This window comes from Hyperolius riggenbachi, chromosome 6, assembly GCF_040937935.1.
Source record: "Hyperolius riggenbachi isolate aHypRig1 chromosome 6, aHypRig1.pri, whole genome shotgun sequence".
In the NCBI taxonomy this organism is placed as follows: domain Eukaryota; kingdom Metazoa; phylum Chordata; class Amphibia; order Anura; family Hyperoliidae; genus Hyperolius; species Hyperolius riggenbachi.
Genome location: NC_090651.1, coordinates 387117244 through 387137218, shown reverse-complemented (window position 1 = coordinate 387137218; position 19975 = coordinate 387117244). Strand labels below are relative to the sequence as shown.

The 19975-nt window shown below is 46.2% G+C and overlaps 1 protein-coding gene across 2 annotated transcripts in view; it reads right to left on the bottom strand.

Moving 5' to 3' along the window:
* Window positions 1–19975, bottom strand: part of LOC137523121 (uncharacterized) — a 147654-nt gene that overhangs the window by 903 nt on the left and 126776 nt on the right. For both annotated transcript variants that reach the window (XM_068243353.1, XM_068243351.1), the window contains exons 3-6: window positions 17307–17430; window positions 13876–14001; window positions 12275–12421; window positions 9832–9981 (exon numbers count right to left, since the gene is read on the bottom strand). In XM_068243353.1, coding sequence (XP_068099454.1) covers window positions 9832–9981; window positions 12275–12421; window positions 13876–14001; window positions 17307–17355 — 472 coding nt within the window. In that variant the 5' untranslated portion in view covers window positions 17356–17430. The remainder of the gene's footprint in view (window positions 1–9831; window positions 9982–12274; window positions 12422–13875; window positions 14002–17306; window positions 17431–19975) is intronic.

The following is a 19975-nucleotide window of genomic DNA, read 5'->3' as shown; positions in this document are numbered from 1 at the left end:
TTCCTTTTTTTCTTTCTCTGCCTGAAAGAGTTAAATATCAGGTATGTAAATGGCTGACTCAGTCGTGACTCAGACAGGAAGTGACTACAGTGTGACCCTCACTGACCCGATACCGGCGACAGAGAAGACTGAGGACGGCGGCGTGGGAGCGATCTGTGCGGATGGGGCTGGAGGAAGTCCCAGGTAGGTGTAAAACTTTTATTATAAAACGTCTCTGGTTTCCTATAATGACCGCTCTTTGATCCAGAGGGCATTTTCTTGTGCCAAGATTACAAATATGATTCTTTAAGTACAATGTGGGGTATTGTTGAACAATTTATGTAAATACTTACAGAGTAAGAAATGTTAGACCCCTTTATCTATTTACTTGGGTGGTTGTAGGTATTTTAGGATACATTCAGGCAGCTTAATATGACCATTTATACAATTAAACCACCCTCCTTTGTAAAAAAAGTTGGTCATTGACCCCGCCCACTCAGTGACCAAGTTTATGAGCTTTGGGGTCCTTGGTTTTAATAATTTAAATTTTTCCTGATAAATAAAACAAATATGATTGGCTGTTTGTGGCTCCACCCCCTTTTCTGAATTTGAACCTCAGTCCCCCAATCACAGACTGTGCCAGGTTTAAGACTTCTGCTATTAAGAGTGTAAGAATGGCAGCAATTTAAATATTCCCCTTTGAAAAACAATAGGTGAATTTTGATTGGCTGTTGTAGGCTCCATCCAGTGAATATTAATCTCAGTCACCCAGTGACCAACTATGTGAAGTTTAAGAACCCTGCAATTAACAGTGTGAGAAGGGCTGCAGTTTACATTTTCCCAGTGAAATATGCAGGATTTTTGGCTTTGCACACTTTTTGTAACCTGGACACACAGTCACTCAGTGACCAAGTTTGTGAGCTTTTGGTTCCCTGGCATCAAAAATGTGTGAATGGAAGCAGTTTATCCAGCAAAGAAATCTGATGATCTGATTGTGACTCCGCCCCCTTTAGTGATTTTTAATCCCAGGCACCCAATGACTGACTGTAGCAGGTTTGAGGCCTCTGCCATTAATGGCGTAAGAATGGGAGCAGTTTAAATATTCCCCTTGAAAATCAATAGGTGAATTTTGATTGAATGTTGTAGGCTTCATCTATTTTCCTGACAATGAATCCCGGTGACCAAGTGTGCCAAGTTTAAAAACTCTGCGATTAAAGTGGATCCGAGATAAACTTTTACTCATAGCATAATTGTGTTCCTTTCATATAGTTTATAGGGCATTCCTCAAGCCAAATATTTAGTTTGTTTTGTTTTAATACTCCAATTCCCTATAAACTATACAAGCCTTGCCCACAGTTTTTCAGAGAGCCTTGGCACTCAGTCCCAGGTAGCAGGGGCTTATGGGAGCTCAGTCTGGGCAGGAGGAGGAGGTTACTAGCCAGAGATTTCAGACGCAGAGGGGAGGAGGGAGGAGTGAATTTGTCACAGGCTGTGACAGGCTGAGGGCTGGAGATGCTTTCAGCTTGCCTGTGTGTAATGTGACAAACAGAAAATGGCTGCCTTCATTGTATTACAGGAATAAATAATCATATACTGTTGAAGCTGTTTGCAGCTAGATTTGCTGTGTAAACGATCTAAACTTTAGATAAGATATATATAGACAAGTTACTCATTATAGTTAGTTTTTCATCTCATATCCGCTTGAACAGTTGAAGAATGGCTGCAGTTTACATTTCACCATTAAAAATACCAATACCAATGAAATGACATTTTACCAATGATAATTCAATTTGTCTGTATTATGTACTTCCAATTTGTTTCTTACTTTGTACAACACCACGGAATATGTTGGCGCTCTATATATAATAATGATAATAATAACAATAATAATAATAAAAACAATAATTATAATCAATCATTCTCACAGGAAATTTGTTGAAAATTCACGTTTGAACTTCATGAACTGAAAATTTGATGTTCAGGCCATCACTAGTCGTGAGTAGGGAAACCTGTGCAGTGATCATTTCAGGTGAACCAATCTTATCTCCTGATATGTAGTGACCCCCGAGGAGGCGGGTTCTCTCTACATCACTGCGCATCTTGCCTAGTGATTGCACCCACAGTGACCCCCGAGGAGGCGGGTTCTCTCTACATCACTGCACATCTTGCCTAGTGATTGCACCCACAGTGACCCCCAAAGAGGCGGGTTCTCTCTACATCACTGCACATCTTGCCTAGTGATTGCCCCCGCAGTGACCCCCGAGGAGGCGGGTTCTCACTACATCACTGCACATCTTGCCTAGTGATTGCACCCACAGTGACCCCCGAGGAGGCGGGTTCTCTCTACATCACTGCACATCTTGCCTAGTGATTGCACCCGCAGTGACCCCGAGGAGGCGAGTTCTCTCTACATCACTGCACATCTTGCCTAGTGATTGCCCCCGCAGTGACCCCCGAGGAGGCGGGTTCTCTCTACATCACTGCACATCTTGCCTAGTGATTGCACCTGCAGTGACCCCCGAGGAGGCGGGTTCTCTCTACATCACTGCACATCTTGCCTAGTGATTGCACCCGCAGGGACCCCCGAGGAGGCGGGTTCTCTCCACATCACTGCACATCTTGCCTAGTGATTGCACCCACAGTGACCCCCGAGGAGGCGGGTTCTCTCTACATCACTGCACATCTTGCCTAGTGATTGCACCCACACTGACCCCCGAGGAGGCGGGTTCTCTCTACATCACTGCACATCTTGCCTAGTGATTGCACCCGCAGTGACCCCCGAGGAGGCGGGTTCTCTCTACATCACTGCACATCTTGCCTAGTGATTGCACCCGCAGTGACCCCCGAGGAGGCGGGTTCTCTCTACATCACTGCACATCTTGCCTAGTGATTGCACCCGCAGGGACCCCCGAGGAGGCGGGTTCTCTCGACATCACTGCACATCTTGCCTAGTGATTGCACCCACAGTGACCCCCGAGGAGGCGAGTTTTCTCTACATCACTGCACATCTTGCCTAGTGATTGCACCCACACTGACCCCCGAGGAGGCGGGTTCTCTCTACATCACTGCACATCTTGCCTAGTGATTGCACCCGCAGTGACCCCCGAGGAGGCGGGTTCTCTCTACATCACTGTGCATCTTGCTTAGTGATTGCACCTCAGTGACCTACGAGGAGGCGGGTTCTCTCTACATCACTGCACATCTTGCCTAGTGATTGCACCCGCAGTGACCCCCGGGGAGGCGGGTTCTCTCCACATCACTGCACATCTTGCCAAGTGATTGCACCCACAGTGACCCCCGAGGAGGCGGGTTCTCTCTACATCACTGCACATCTTGCCTAGTGATTGCCCCTGCAGTGACCCCCGAGGAGGTGGGATCTCTCTACATCACTGCACATCTTGCCTAGTGATTGCACCCACACTGACCCCCGAGGTGGCGGGTTCTCTCTACATCACTGCACATCTTGCCTAGTGATTGCACCCGCAGTGACCCCCGAGGAGGCGGGTTCTCTCTACATCACTGTGCATCTTGCTTAGTGATTGCACCTCAGTGACCTACGAGGAGGCGGGTTCTCTCTACATCACTGCACATTTGCCTAGTGATTGCACCCGCAGTGACCCCCGGGGAGGCGGGTTCTCTCCACATCACTGCACATCTTGCCTAGTGATTGGACCCGCAGTGACTCCCGAGGAGGCGGATTCTCTCTACATCACAGCACATCTTGCCTAGTGATTGCACCCGCAGTGACCACCGAGGAGGTGGGTTCTCTCTACATCACTGCACATCTTGCCTAGTGATTGCACCTGCAGTGACCCCCGAGGAGGCGGGTTCTCTCTACATCACTGCACATCTTGCCTAGTGATTGCACCCGCAGTGACCCCCGAGGAGGCGGGTTCTCTCTACATCACTGCACATCTTGCCTAGTGATTGCACCCGCAGTGTCCCCCGAGGAGGCGGGTTCTCTCTACATCACAGCACATCTTGCCTAGTGATTGCACCCGCAGTGACCCCTGAGGAGGCGGGTTCTCTCTACATCACTGCACATCTTGCCTAGTGATTGCACCCATAGTGACCCCGAGGATGCGGGTTCTCTCTACATCACTGCACATCTTGCCTAGTGATTGCACCCATAGTGACCCCCGAGGAGGCGGGTTCTCTCTACATCACTGCACATCTTGCCTAGTGATTGCACCCGCAGTGACCCCTGAGGAGGCGGGTTCTCTCTACATCACTGCACATCTTGCCTAGTGATTTCACCCATAGTGACCCCCGAGGAGGCGGATTCTCTCTACATCACTGCACATCTTGCCTAGTGATTGCACCCATAGTGACCCCCGAGGAGGCGGGTTCTCTCTACATCACTGCACATCTTGCCTAGTGATTGCACCCGCAGTGACCCCCGAGGAGGCGGGTTCTCTCTACATCACTGCACATCTTGCCTAGTGATTGCCCCCGCAGGGACCCCCGAGGAGGTGGGTTCTCTCTACATCACTGCACATCTTGCCTAGTGATTGCACCCACAGTGACCCCCGAGGAGGCGAGTTCTCTCCATATTACTGCACATCTTGCCTAGTGATTGCACCCACAGTGACCCCCGAGGAGGCGAGTTCTCTCTACATCACTGCACATCTTGCCTAGTGATTGCACCCACAGTGACCCCCAGGGAGGCGGGTTCTCTCTACATCACTGCACATCTTGCCTAGTGATTGCACCCGCAGTGACCCCCGAGGAGGCGGGTTTTCTCTACATCACTGCACATCTTGCCTAATGATTGCACCCGCAGTGACCCCCGAGGAGGCGAGTTCTCTCCATATTACTGCACATCTTGTCTAGTGATTGCACCCACAGTGACCCCCGAGGAGGCGGGTTCTCTCTACATCACTGCACATCTTGCCTAGTGATTGCACCCACAGTGACCCCCGAGGAGGCGGGTTCTCTCTACATCACTGCACATCTTGCCTAGTGATTGCACTCGCAGTGGAGGACTAAACCAAAATACAATGATCTGCAATCCTCTGGCTTCTAAATTCAAGCTTCAGGAATTCACCAGTGTAAAGTAACATGGCACGGGGTCCACGGGAATCTTACAAATAACAAATATTTAAAAAATGGCAAATTAAAGAGGGAATTTTATTTGTAGATTGTAAGCCTTCGGGCAGGGTCCTCCTCCTTGTGTCTCCTACCTGTTCATGCACCTCCATTACTGTGCACCCATCCTATGGATCTGAGTGACCCTAACTTGCCTAATCTCCATGCTCCCATCCAGTGACTGACTAAGCATTACCTTGTACTCATACTGCGCTGTGTGATCTCCATGCTCCCCTCCAGTGACTAAGCATTACCTTGTACTCATACTGTGCTGTGTGATCTCCATGCTCCCCTCCAGTGACTAAGCATTACCTTGTACTCATACTGTGCTGTGTGATCTCCATGCTCCCCTCCAGTGACTAAGCATTACCTTGTACTCATACTGTGCTGTGTGATCTCCATGCTCCCCTCCAGTGACTAAGCATTACCTTGTACTCATACTGTGCTGTGTGATCTCCATGCTCCCCTCCAGTGACTAAGCATTACCTTGTACTCATACTGTGCTGTGTAATCTCCATGTTCCATCCAGTGACTAAGCATTACCTTGTACTCATATTGTGCTGCGTGATCTCCATGCTCCCATCCAGTGACTAAGCATTACCTGGTACTCATACTGTGCTGTGTGATCTCCATGCTCCCCTCCAGTGACTAAGCATTACCTTGTACTCATACTGTGCTGTGTGATCTCCATGCTCCATCCAGTGACTAAGCATTACCTTGTACTCATACTGTGCTGTGTGATCTCCATGCCCCATCCAGTGACTGACTAAGCATTACCTTGTACTCATACTGTGCTGTGTGATCTCCATGCCCCATCCAGTGACTGACTAAGCATTACCTTGTACTCATACTGTGCTGTGTGATCTCCATGCTCCCCTCCAGTGACTGACTAAGCATTACCTTGTACTCATACTGTGCTGTGTGATCTCCATGCCCCATCCAGTGACTAAGCATTACCTTGTACTCATACTGTGCTGTGTGATCTCCATGCTCCCCTCCAGTGACTGACTAAGCATTACCTTGTACTCATACTGTGCTGTGTGATCTCCATGCCCCATCCAGTGACTAAGCATTACCTTGTACTCATACTGTGCTGCGTGATCTCCATGCTCCCATCCAGTGACTAAGCATTACCTGGTACTCATACTGTGCTGTGTGATCTCCATGCTCCCATCCAGTGACTAAGCATTACCTTGTGCTCATACTGTGCTGCGTGATCTCCAGGCTCCCATCCAGTGACTAAGCATTACCTGGTACTCATACTGTGCTGCGTGATCTCCATGCTCCCATCCAGTGACTAAGCATTACCTGGTACTCATACTGTGCTGTGTGATCTCCTGCTCCCATCCAGTGACTAAGCATTACCTTGTACTCATACTGTGCTGTGTGATCTCCATGCTCCATCCAGTGACTAAGCATTACCTTGTACTCATACTGTGCTGTGTAATCTCCATGCTCCATCCAGTGACTAAGCATTACCTTGTACTCATACTATGCTGTGTGATCTCCATGCTCCCATCCAGTGACTAAGCATTACCTTGTACTCATACTGTGCTGTGTGATCTCCATGCTCCCCTCCAGTGACTAAGCATTACCTTGTACTCATACTGTGCTGTGTGATCTCCATGCTCCATCCAGTGACTAAGCATTACCTTGTACTCATACTATGGTGTGTGATCTCCATGCCCCATCCAGTGACTAAGCATTACCTTGTACTCATACTGTGCTGTGTGATCTCCATGCTCCCCTGCAGTGACTAAGCATTACCTTGTACTCATACTGTGCTGTGTGAACTCCATGCTCCATCCAGTGACTAAGCATTACCTTGTACTCATACTGTGCTGTGTGACCTCCATGCCCCATCCAGTGACTAAGCATTACCTTGTACTCATACTGTGCTGTGTGATCTCCATGCTCCCCTTCAGTGACTAAGCATTACCTTGTACTCATACTGTGCTGTGTGATCTCCATGCTCCCATCCAGTGACTAACTAAGCATTACCTGGTACTCATACTGTGCTGTGTGATCTCCTGCTCCCATCCAGTGACTAAGCATTACCTTGTACTCATACTGTGCTGTGTGATCTCCATGCTCCATCCAGTGACTAAGCATTACCTTGTACTCATACTGTGCTGTGTGATCTCCATGCTCCCATCCAGTGACTAAGCATTACCTTGTGCTCATACTGTGCTGTGTGATCTCCAGGCTCCCATCCAGTGACTAAGCATTACCTGGTACTCATACTGTGCTGCGTGATCTCCATGCTCCCATCCAGTGACTAAGCATTACCTGGTACTCATACTGTGCTGTGTGATCTCCTGCTCCCATCCAGTGACTAAGCATTACCTTGTACTCATACTGTGCTGTGTGATCTCCATGCTCCATCCAGTGACTAAGCATTACCTTGTACTCATACTGTGCTGTGTAATCTCCATGCTCCATCCAGTGACTAAGCATTACCTTGTACTCATACTATGCTGTGTGATCTCCATGCTCCCATCCAGTGACTAAGCATTACCTTGTACTCATACTGTGCTGTGTGATCTCCATGCTCCCCTCCAGTGACTAAGCATTACCTTGTACTCATACTGTGCTGTGTGATCTCCATGCTCCATCCAGTGACTAAGCATTACCTTGTACTCATACTATGGTGTGTGATCTCCATGCCCCATCCAGTGACTAAGCATTACCTTGTACTCATACTGTGCTGTGTGATCTCCATGCTCCCCTGCAGTGACTAAGCATTACCTTGTACTCATACTGTGCTGTGTGAACTCCATGCTCCATCCAGTGACTAAGCATTACCTTGTACTCATACTGTGCTGTGTGACCTCCATGCCCCATCCAGTGACTAAGCATTACCTTGTACTCATACTGTGCTGTGTGATCTCCATGCTCCCCTTCAGTGACTAAGCATTACCTTGTACTCATACTGTGCTGTGTGATCTCCATGCTCCCATCCAGTGACTAACTAAGCATTACCTGGTACTCATACTGTGCTGTGTGATCTCCTGCTCCCATCCAGTGACTAAGCATTACCTTGTACTCATACTGTGCTGTGTGATCTCCATGCTCCATCCAGTGACTAAGCATTACCTTGTACTCATACTGTGCTGTGTGATCTCCATGCTCCCATCCAGTGACTAAGCATTACCTTGTGCTCATACTGTGCTGTGTGATCTCCAGGCTCCCATCCAGTGACTAAGCATTACCTGGTACTCATACTGTGCTGCGTGATCTCCATGCTCCCATCCAGTGACTAAGCATTACCTGGTACTCATACTGTGCTGTGTGATCTCCTGCTCCCATCCAGTGACTAAGCATTACCTTGTACTCATACTGTGCTGTGTGATCTCCATGCTCCATCCAGTGACTAAGCATTACCTTGTACTCATACTGTGCTGTGTAATCTCCATGCTCCATCCAGTGACTAAGCATTACCTTGTACTCATACTATGCTGTGTGATCTCCATGCTCCCATCCAGTGACTAAGCATTACCTTGTACTCATACTGTGCTGTGTGATCTCCATGCTCCCCTCCAGTGACTAAGCATTACCTTGTACTCATACTGTGCTGTGTGATCTCCATGCTCCATCCAGTGACTAAGCATTACCTTGTACTCATACTATGGTGTGTGATCTCCATGCCCCATCCAGTGACTAAGCATTACCTTGTACTCATACTGTGCTGTGTGATCTCCATGCTCCCCTGCAGTGACTAAGCATTACCTTGTACTCATACTGTGCTGTGTGAACTCCATGCTCCATCCAGTGACTAAGCATTACCTTGTACTCATACTGTGCTGTGTGACCTCCATGCCCCATCCAGTGACTAAGCATTACCTTGTACTCATACTGTGCTGTGTGATCTCCATGCTCCCCTCCAGTGACTAAGCATTACCTTGTACTCATACTGTGCTGTGTGATCTCCATGCTCCCATCCAGTGACTAACTAAGCATTACCTTGTACTCATACTGTGCTGTGTGATCTCCATGCTCCATCCAGTGACTAAGCATTACCTTGTACTCATACTGTGCTGTGTGATCTCCATGCTGCATCCAGTGACTAAGCATTACCTTGTACTCATACTGTGCTGTGTGATCTGGTTTTTCTTGTATTCCTGTATTGTCATATTGCTGTGTGCCACCCCTAAATATTGTCTGTAACCTAAACTAATGTCCAGCGCTGCGTAATATGTTGGCGCTATACAGATACAATAAATAAATGAATTTGTAAAATAGGTGCCACTAAATTATACAAATTCTACACACCAAATTATTTTACAGTGGATGCTTCATTGACATTGTGTGTCTAGGAATATATATATATATATATATATATATATATATATATATATATATATATATATATATATATATATATATATAATCTGCTAACAATCTGTATAAATATTATACCATGTAAAATTGTCTACTACAGTGAGAGAAGTACTTTTTTGCTTAGTGAACTGGTTGCTTGTTCCCCTGACTCAGTAGGCTGCAAAACCAAAACATTCTTACATACACGTATTTATGTGTAAATGTCTAAGTGTAGAAATATATCCACACTTGAAGCATTAACAATTACCCCTGTAAAATCTTGCTTTTGAGTAATGTAAAAAAACCACAAAAACAAAACAAAAAGAAAACCCTACATAAGATAAACCTACGTAAATCACCAGAAATACGGTTAAGAAAATGTAACACAAAAAAGTGGTACTAAAAATGTAAAGCTTGCATCTAAAGAAACAGGAAAAACCTTACCAGGTACTAAAATGTGTCCTGAGATATCTGAACATTTGTCATCGACTCCTGGACAGATTGATGTTACATCCGTCTCACAAGTACCCAACGTGTTCGTTGCAAAGCAAGATGGACACCGAGGACCCAGGTGATCATTGATGTCAATTGGCACTGTAGAAATAGAACATATTAGTAGATGGAAGCGCAGATCTTTCATAAAGGGGTTTGGGGGAGATTTGATGGCGCAGCGAGCTGGGAACACAAAGTGAACACTCACGTCCTGCGAGCTCCAAAGGTCCAAGTCCTGCCGGACTTCTCTGCCTGCAGTGCCACTCATGCTCTAGAACAGGGGTAGGGAACCTTGGCTCTCTAGCTGTTAAGGAACTACAAGTCCCACAATGCATTGCAGGAGTCTGACAGCCACAGTCATGATTAGTGAAGACAAATGCATTCTGGGTTTTGTAGTTTTATCACAGCTGGAGAGCCAATGTTCCCTACCGCTGGTCTAGAATAGAGATGGCCCGAGCTGTTCGCTGGCGAATGGTTGCCAGCAAACTTCTGTGGTTCGCGATCGCAGAGAACCGCAAACTTTTGCGGAAGTTTGATTTGCCCCCATAGTGCATCATTAGGGTCAACTTTGACCCTCTACACCACAGTCAGCAGGCACATTGTAGCCAATCAGGCTACACTCCCTCCTAGAGCTCAACCCCCCTTATAAAAGGCAGGCAGCATCAGGCATTGGACTCACTCGTGTGCCTGCAGTAATTAGGGAAGGGAGAGCTGCTGCAGAGAGAGACATAGGGAAAGCTTAGTTAGGCTCTTGTAGGCTTGTTAGCTTGCTCCTTGCTGATTCTTATTGCTAAAAAAAAGCACCCCTGCCTGTCCTAAGACTCAGTCGGTCCCCACACAGCATCTCTGCCTGCACGCCATGTGACTGCCTGCCCTAAGACTCAGTCGGTCCCCACACAGCATCTCTGCCCGCAGGCCGCTTGACTACCTTCTCCGCCACCACCAACAGGGTCCAGGAATCCAGGCGGATTCCTGAATTTTTAAGGCCCCTGCTAGCAGCGGCCGCTATAATAATTTTTCTGGTGCGTGTACATGCCTGCCTAATTTTTCTGGCTGCACTAAAGCTGCAACAACAAAACAAAAGGCATGTGTCAATTCCCCTTCGTGATCACTACCTTGCCACGGTGAAGGGGCTTGCGTATCACAATGAAGCAATGACTGCCGGCTATATGAGTGTCTCGGGTGGGGGGGACACACCCAAGATAATAAAGTCGTGGACAGACCAAATTTGATCAGCTGGACAGTCACTGTTGTTCTATCATTGAGCTATCTCAGCCCGGCGACTATATGGGCTTGAACACCGCCACGGCCTGCACTCTGGCCATAGTGCGCACCAGTCCAGCATGGCCATCACTACACAAACAGCTGTTTGCGGTGCGTTACACGGTGCGTTTGGTGTGTCAGTGTGAAGCAGTACTCTAATTACACTCCCTGATTGATGTATACACATGCAAGATGTTTTAAAGCACTTTAAGGCCTGCAATTTAGCATGCAATGTGATTTCTGCCCTTAAAACGCTGCCCCTGAATTGGATTGCTCAGAGGACCTATTTCCCTAGCCATTGATGCACCAGAGTGCCATTTGTGCATTCTTGGCATCAGAAAAGGGAGAGAAGCAAGGCAGACACTCTGATGCTGTACGTGATGATGACACAGAGGCACTAAGCTTAGACCTGCATGAGTTGTGTACTCCTTGTTATAGCCTGATGAAGTGGGATATGCCCGCAAAATGCACTTGTCGTGTTGCACCTGTCTGGAGTATGTAAATAAATTGTTTTTGTGGAAAAAAGTCAACAGTATCTTGTGTCTACCTCGGGGTGGCAAGTCCACTGCTGCCTCCTTCATTTTAAAAGTTTTTAGCTTCTTCTATACTACTGGCGCCTCTGTACAACTGTACATTAATCGTATCCACCCCTGGTGGGCGGGATTTGGCCCTTTTCTTCCAATCTACAGAGAGGGACATCTTATTCCTGAATGGGGACAGGTCTAACACTCCCCAACTGCCTATATGGTGCTAAGGATCCTTTGAACTTCCTGGCAGTAAAACCTTAAACAAACTAGGAACAGTGACAGACAGGTTGAGATAAGTACTTCAGAAAATAGCATTGCTATCTGATTAAATCAGGAGAAGAGCTCAGAGAAACTCTTTTACATAGATAACAACTAAAGATTCTTAACTCTTCCTGTATTGGAAACCATATGAGACTATATTCTTTGCTACCAATGTTCCATTTATTAGCTGTACTACACATACAAATCATTCTCTCATAAGTTTATTTCCCCTTCAGATCCCCTTTAAGGTCACAAGCTGGTGTGAATATTGTATGCAGGCCAAGAAATGTCTGGATCTAGCTGAGGAGGATAATATTACAAGGAACACTCTTCCCAGAACTTACTGTTGTAGCCATCAGAGTTACACAGATCTCCTGTACAGCATTCCGTGAAAAGCGATACACGATTTTCATTTGTGGCAAATGCGTTAGAAGCAGCTTTGCAAGGCAAGTTCTCCGCACATCGCTTTAAAACCGAGTGAGTTTGTTGACCTGTAAAAACAAAAGTGATATCAAACAATAGTAGTAACAACAACTATAATAATAATAATAACTATTATTATTTTTATTTATATAGCGCCAACATCTTCCATGATGCTGTCCATAGTGCAAAACAGCCTCATTCACGGCACTGTCACCAAAATCTGTGGAATCCCATTTAAAACTTTTTTTTTTTTTTTAAATTTGCGTTCACATTTCTTAGGCGTTAATAGCAAAGGCCGGCACATGCTAGAAACACCAAATTTGCAGGGAGGACAGTGGGAACAAGAATCAATTTTTTTTTTCAAAAAGACCTTATAGTTTTTGAGAAAATCGATTTTTTTTTTTAAGTTGAGTGTGGGAAATATGGTAATAGTCGCTAAATTTAGCGTTTACGTGCTGGAAACACCAAATTTGCAAGGTTTGTTAAGGAGGAACGAGGGAACAAGACAAAAAATATCTAAAAGACCTTATAGGTTTGGAGAAAAACAATTTTAAGTTACGATTGGAAAAAGTATACATTTAAATGCGTAAATAACAGATAATGTATAAGCCGAGCGGTAGTGTCAATTTACATATATCAAAAGAAAGAGCAGTGATTTTCCTGACGGGGCTTTCAGGGGGTCCGTAGGCAGTTGTGTACAGACTCCCTGGAAACCAGGAGCTATACCAGCCCTCATGGTCCATGCAATCCTGCCCCTCTCCCCCAGAGCCATTGTCCAATCCATAGACAAGGGGCTCTTCCCCACCTCCAGTGCCCTAGGAGGAGGTGGGAGCCAACAATGCCTTGGGTGGTTCATGGTAGCATCTGGGAGTCCCCTTCAAGATGGAGATCCCCGTGCAAAATGAGTATAGGGGTACAAAGTGGTCTGTCTCCATCTGAACTCCCAGATGCCACCATGACCCCCCTGAGCGTCATCGGCCTCTGCCTTCTCCTGGGCAACAGAGGTGGGGAAGAGCCCCTTGTTCATGGATTGGACAAGGGCTCCAGGGGAGAGGGAGAGGCTTGGTTGCCCCTCTCCCCCCCGGAACCCCCCATACCATAGTCCATAGCTACATGGCCGGGGCTCCACATTCTGGCTATCCCAGCCTGCATGGGGAACAAGGGGTTAAAGAGATCTGCAGCAGCCGCAGCACTTACTCACCTCCCTGGCATCCAGGGCTGCAGTTCTCCCTCCGTATTCCGGATAGCACTGTAACCTTATAGTGAGATCGCCACCTGGTGTCATGATGACAGCCGGCGATCTCACTAGGGGAATGCAGAGCCTCGGAGGACAGGAAGAAGAATGTGGATCCCCAGGGAGGTGAGTGAAAACGCCCGCTGCGCACCATTGCTCTGCATAGACCTTGTGTCGGTGACCACGAGTCTAGCTCGGGGCTACCGATCTGAGCTGCGGCTTACAAACTCCAAGCCTGACTTGGGGTTAATGCCAGGGAGGTTAATTTAAAATGAGGATTAGACATACCGGAAATGATCAGTCGTTCAGAGACGGTCATACAGGCGCTGCCTTCTGGGCATAAAACTTCTTCACCTTCACAGTCGTCTGCATCCCGGGCGCGGCAAGCATGGCACTTGTATTGTACACCCAGCACTAAAAATACAACAAATGCACAGTTATATTACTACAATTACCTGATCGAATAGACTGGTGAAGAGAAAACACTTTAAGGACACCTGAAGGGGGAGGAATATGGAGGCTGCCATATTTATTTACTGTTATTATTGTTATTAATGTATATAGCATCAGCATCTTCCTTGGCACTGTACAGCAGTATACAGGGTATAACAATACAAAATAGACAAAACAACAGTTAATACAATACAAGAGTGGATAACAGCTGATGCAGCGAACAAATTAACGACATATTTTGACACAGGGGTGGGAGGTATGTACACCCATTACACAACATTGTGAGACAAAAGGCGAGGCGAGCCCTGGCCAAAAGGCCTTACAGTCTAAAGGTTTAACCACCCTGGCGTTCTGATTAAATCGCCAGGGTGGCTGCGGGAGGGTTTTTTTTAAATAAAAAAAAAAACTATTTCATGCAGCCAACTGAAAGTTGGCTGCATGAAAGCCCACTAGAGGGCGCTCCGGAGGCGATCTTCCGATCGCCTCCGGCGCCCAGAATAAACAAGGAAGGCCGCAATGAGCGGCCTTCCTTGTTTTGCTTATATCGTCGCCATGGCGACGAGCGGAGTGACGTCATCGACGTCAGCCGACGTCGTGACGTCAGCCGCCTCCGATCCAGCCCTTAGCGCTGGCCGGAACTTTTTGTTCCGGCTACGCTGGGCTCAGGCGGCTGGGGGGACCCTCTTTCGCCGCTGCTCGCGGCGAATCGCCGCAGAGCGGCGGCGATCAGGCAGCACACGCGGCTGGCAAAGTGCCGGCTGCGTGTGCTGCTTTTTATTTCATTAAAATCGGCCCAGCAGGGCCTGAGCGGCAGCCGCTGGCGGTGTTGGACGAGCTGAGCTCGTCCAGACCGCTCAGCTGGTTAAGGTATAGGACAGTACGTAAAGGGAAGCTGTGTATAAGGTGGCAGAATGGATGGTTAGTGGGCAGGGTGTACGAGGTAGGAGAGTATGCTTGCCTGAAGAGATGAGTTTTAAGATTGCGCCTAAAAAGTGTAAGTGTGGGTGAGTGGCGGATGTGTTGAGGGAGAATGTTCCAGAAGAGGGGAGAGGATCAAGAGAAGTCTTATAAGCGGGAGTGGGAAGAGGTGATCAGGGAAGGAGACAGAAGGATATTGTTAGTAGAGCGGACATTGCATGTAGGATGGTATCTCACTAATATTATAAATGCAAAAGTTTGGATGTTTGGAAGTTTGTTACTCGATCACGCAAGAACGGCTGAACGGATTTGAATGAAATTTGGCACACACATATAATACATTACCTGGAATAACATATAGGATACTTTTTAGCCCAATAACCACAAATTTCACTGGAAAAATGTAAACAGCAGCCATTCTTACACAGTTAATGGCAGGTGTCTCAAACTTGGCACAGTTGGTCACTGGGTGACTGTGATTAATATTCAGAAAAGTGGGTGGAGCCTACAACAGCCAATCAAAATTCACCTATTGATTTTCAAGTGGAATGTTTAATTGCTGCCATTCTTGCACTATTAATGGCACAAGCCTCAAACCTGGTACAGTTGGTCATTGGGTGACAGGGGTTCAAATTCAGAAAAGGGGGTGTAGCCACAAACAGCTAATCAGATTTGTTTCATTTAAATGCAAATGTTTGATGCCAAAGACAGCAAAGCTCCCAAACTTGGTCATTGAGTAATTGAGTGATTGTGTGTTAGGGTTAGAAAAAGTGGGCACAGCCAACACCAGCCAAATACATACCCAAGCAATGCCGGGTCATCAGCTAGTCTGGAAATAAGTTGATTTAGAAAGGAAGGAGCTAGGTTGTGGAGAGCTTTGTAGGCAAGAGTAAGGATTGTAAATGGTATCCTTGGATTTTAAATTGTATCTTCTGTGTAACTGGCAGCCAGTGAAGAGAGTGACAGAGGGGGATTGGGCTGGAGAAGTGGGAGTAGAGGTAGATGAGGTGTGACTGGCAGCCAGGTTTAGGGTTATATTCTGTATTTCTGTAGAAAATTCTCATAGTAATGCATTTACATTAGTGGTAAAGATCAATGATTATCTAAAGCTAAACCATTTTTTTTACTTAGGGTTTGCTAACTCAATTTGAAATCACTTCACATCACAAAGTGTTACTGTGTGAATGATGTTCATAGAACCTTATGTTAACCTCCTGGGCGATAATCCCGAGCTGAGCTCGGGGTATGTCACGCAGGAGGAGTTCTCAGGCCCTGGTGGGCCGATTTGCATAATTTTTTTTTCTGTTACACGCAGCTAGCACTTTGCTAGCTGCGTGTAACTTCCGATCGCAGCCGCTCGCCGCCGATCCGCCGCTCGCCGCCGTGCTGCGCAGCCCCCCCCCCTCCCTGACCCCTTGCGCAGCCTGGCCAATCTGTGCCAGGCAGCGCTGAGGGGTGGATCGGGACTCCCTCTGACGTCACGACATCCATGACGTCGTTGACATCACCCCGCCCGGTCGCCATGGCGACCGGGGAAGCCCAGGAGGAAATCCCGTTCTGAACGGGATTTCCTGCTTACTCTGATCGCCGAAAGCGATCGGAGTGGGTGGGGGGATGCCGCTGGGCAGCGGCTATTATGTAGCGAGCCCAGGGCTCGCTACATGATTTACAAAATAAAAATTTTTTAAAAAAGTGCTGCGCCCCCTCCTGGGCGATCTAATTGTATCACCCAGAGGGTTAAGAAAAAAAAAAAAGCAGTAACATTTAGTAAAATGCAGTAAATTATTAAGGATACTTAATGCTATGGTACTTTTCCTGGGTTCAGCCTCATAAACACTTCCTATAGTGAAATATTGCTGTATATTAAATCTAGCCCCTCCCTCCCAGTGATGACTAGCCTAGGTCGGCTGATTAGCTATGCAGAATCCCTCCAAAAACCATCTGGGAGATAAGGTATGTTTTGTACTGGCTTTGAAAATCTCAGTAGCAAAACATTCAGCAGAGATGCCACTGACAGAACAAAAGTTGTTGTCACCTGTGAGAAATTTTAAAATCTAAATCAGGCAAACACTGATTAGATCATGTATAAATGAATATTGTAAAAAAATAAGCCTGGCTGTTACTAGTTGTGGCTGGAATAATAGACTGTGTAAATGGGAAACATAGAAATTAGGCTTATTAGCTATCACACAATGTTTATAAGCAGTCAGTTTTATAAATGTTTCTATTTTAGGAAAATTGTTCCAGTTTAATCATCTCACAGTAAATGTGCTCTCTCTCTGTATTATTTCACTAGAACATGAAGACACAGCGAGGGATTGTAACATTTTCTATATTGTTTCTCTCACCTGCAGTGTGGACAATGCTGAAGATCAGGAAGGCAAGGATGGAATTCATGGCTGTGGATCTCAGATGTCGGCTTCAGTTGGTGGTTCAGATGATCGGCTGGTCTTCTTGCCTCAGTGTCCTGATCTGTGAGATAATTTATGGAAGCAAAGCTGATATTTATACTTTGTAAATGCCACGTCTGTACCAAGACATAATCTCTTACTTATATTTTGAGGAACAGATCACTCCAGGTCAGGACACGAGGATCTGTAAACAGAGAACGTCTTGGAAGAAAGATCAATAGCATTTGGAGAATTCTTCTCATCTTAGATCATAAAACACGTAAATAATCTCATCCTGGTTCACAATAACTGATTACATATTTTCCATGACCTCTGTCAGCCCCCTATCTATAATACTAATCCATGGTTGTAAGTATGCACGGACCTGGAAGCTGAGAGATCACCATGACAATGGTGCTTTTGACCAGTATTATTTCAAACTCATCCTATATACTAACCAAAGGCTGTAAATATGCAAGGGCCCAGAAGCACCTGTAACAATTCTTTAGAGAATTGGGTTTCCTGGTTTCAAAGATTGCATAATGATGGCAAAATGACAGGTAATCTCTGTCTTGTCTAATATTACCACTTCCATTCAGTATGAGGATCAACAGAATTTGAATTCTTTGAACAGATTGTAAAGGTAATGTCTCATATTACATGGAAGTAATGGCCAATTGGCCTATCAAGAGGACGCCAGGCTTGTCTGGTCAATGACTATAGGTCAGGCTGTATGCCCAATTGCCCATATGACTGACCTATAGCCCAGCCCATAACACCTGCGCATGCTCCTACTTGGCAAATACTACAACACCCTGCAGTAGATGTAGCATACAGACTGACAGATAGCAATCCACCAACAGAACCTGATAACTCTAGCAATGCAATGGGCACAGTATACACAAGTGTAATATATATATTCACTTGAGGCCTGGAGGCTGAGGCAATCCAGATGAATGAATCAGATGACTGCAGAGACAGATGTTCCAGAATGGCAAGGCAGTCCAGATAATACTTTCCAGAGATAGCGTAGTCTAGGCAAGCCGAGGTCGGTCCAGGCAGCGTTCATGCAAATCTATGTCCAAGCAGAGGTCAATCCGGGCAGTTAGTCCAGGTACAAGAGCAAGGTTGGCAACAGGAAATCCAGTAGAGCTAAGTGCAGTCAGGAAACCAGGCAGTAGTCGGCAAGACGAATCAATCAGAGGTTAACGTGGTCAGGATAGAAGCAGTAATCGACAACAGGAATCAATCAGAGGTTAAACGTGGTCAGGATACAAAGCAGTAATCGGCAACAGGAATCAATCAGGAAGTGAGCGCATACCCAGCAACAAGCCACAGCTAATGCTATCACGGGCGATGACTGGGGGCACTCACTGAGTTTAAATACAAGAGCTTAACCAATTAACACAAAGCAGAATTGAAACTAAACCAACAGTTGTTTAGCGTGTCAGCTGATCAGCTGACACGCAGGCACACGTGAACTACTGTTTACATCTGCAGAGCGCGTACTGGGAACGCATCCTCGGCTTATCCAATGGCGTCTGAGAATCACCCTTCACTCCAGTGACGTCAGCGGCTCGCCGAGATCCGGAAGTCTGAGCTGCAGCCCGGGTCTCAGCGTTCTGTCGCCACATACAAACTGTGGATCTTATAATACCCCTCCCCTAGGAGTGGACTCTGGACATTCCAACCTAGGTTTACTAGAATTTTTCTCTTTAATTGCTAGACCAGCATGGATCTGTTTAGCAGGAACCCAAGATCTCTCCCCTGGTCCATATCCCTTCCAGTCAATTAAGAATTGTAATGAATTTCTCAGAATACGGGAATCAAGAATTCTCTCAACTTCAAATTCTTGTTCACCATCAACTTCCACGGGAGGAGGGGGTGGTTCCGTAGTATTATCATTAATCTCAGATTTCAACAGAGAAACATGAAAAGAGTTAACCCCTGTACTGGATTTGGGCAATTTGACTCGATAAGTAACCCAGTTCATTTTCTCCACCACTAGATATGGACTAATAAAAAAGGGTCCCAGCTTAGCAGAAGGCTGGCGTAACCAAATATGATTCCAAATCCCCAGGCATGAATTCATCCTCAACAGTTCGGTGCATATCAGAGAACAATTTCTGGCTGGGTATTTACAGCTTTATTAATGTTATTCTGCACTTGTTTCCAGATTTGATTACATCTTTAGGACCATTCTTCTCACTCAGGAAGATTGGAAATACCAGAAAGTGCATTAAACTTAGGGTATTTTTTAACCATAAATGATCTGAAAGGGAGACATCTTTTTAGAACTATTAATCTGATTGTTCATAGCAAACTCAGCAAAAGGCAAAAACTGAACCCATTCTTCTTGACAATCTGAAACAAAACATCTCAAATATTGTTCCAAAGACTGATTCATTCTTTCAGTCTGTCCATTGGACTCAGGATGAAAACCAGAGGACAATGACAAAGAAACTCCTAATTTGTCACACAAAGCACGCCAGAACTGGGAAACAAATTGTACCGCCCTATCAGATACAATGTTTTCAGAAATACCATGGATTTAAAAAATATTCTCAACAGAAATCTGGGTTAATTCCTTAGCCGATGGGAGTTTAGGAAGAGGTACAAAATGAGCC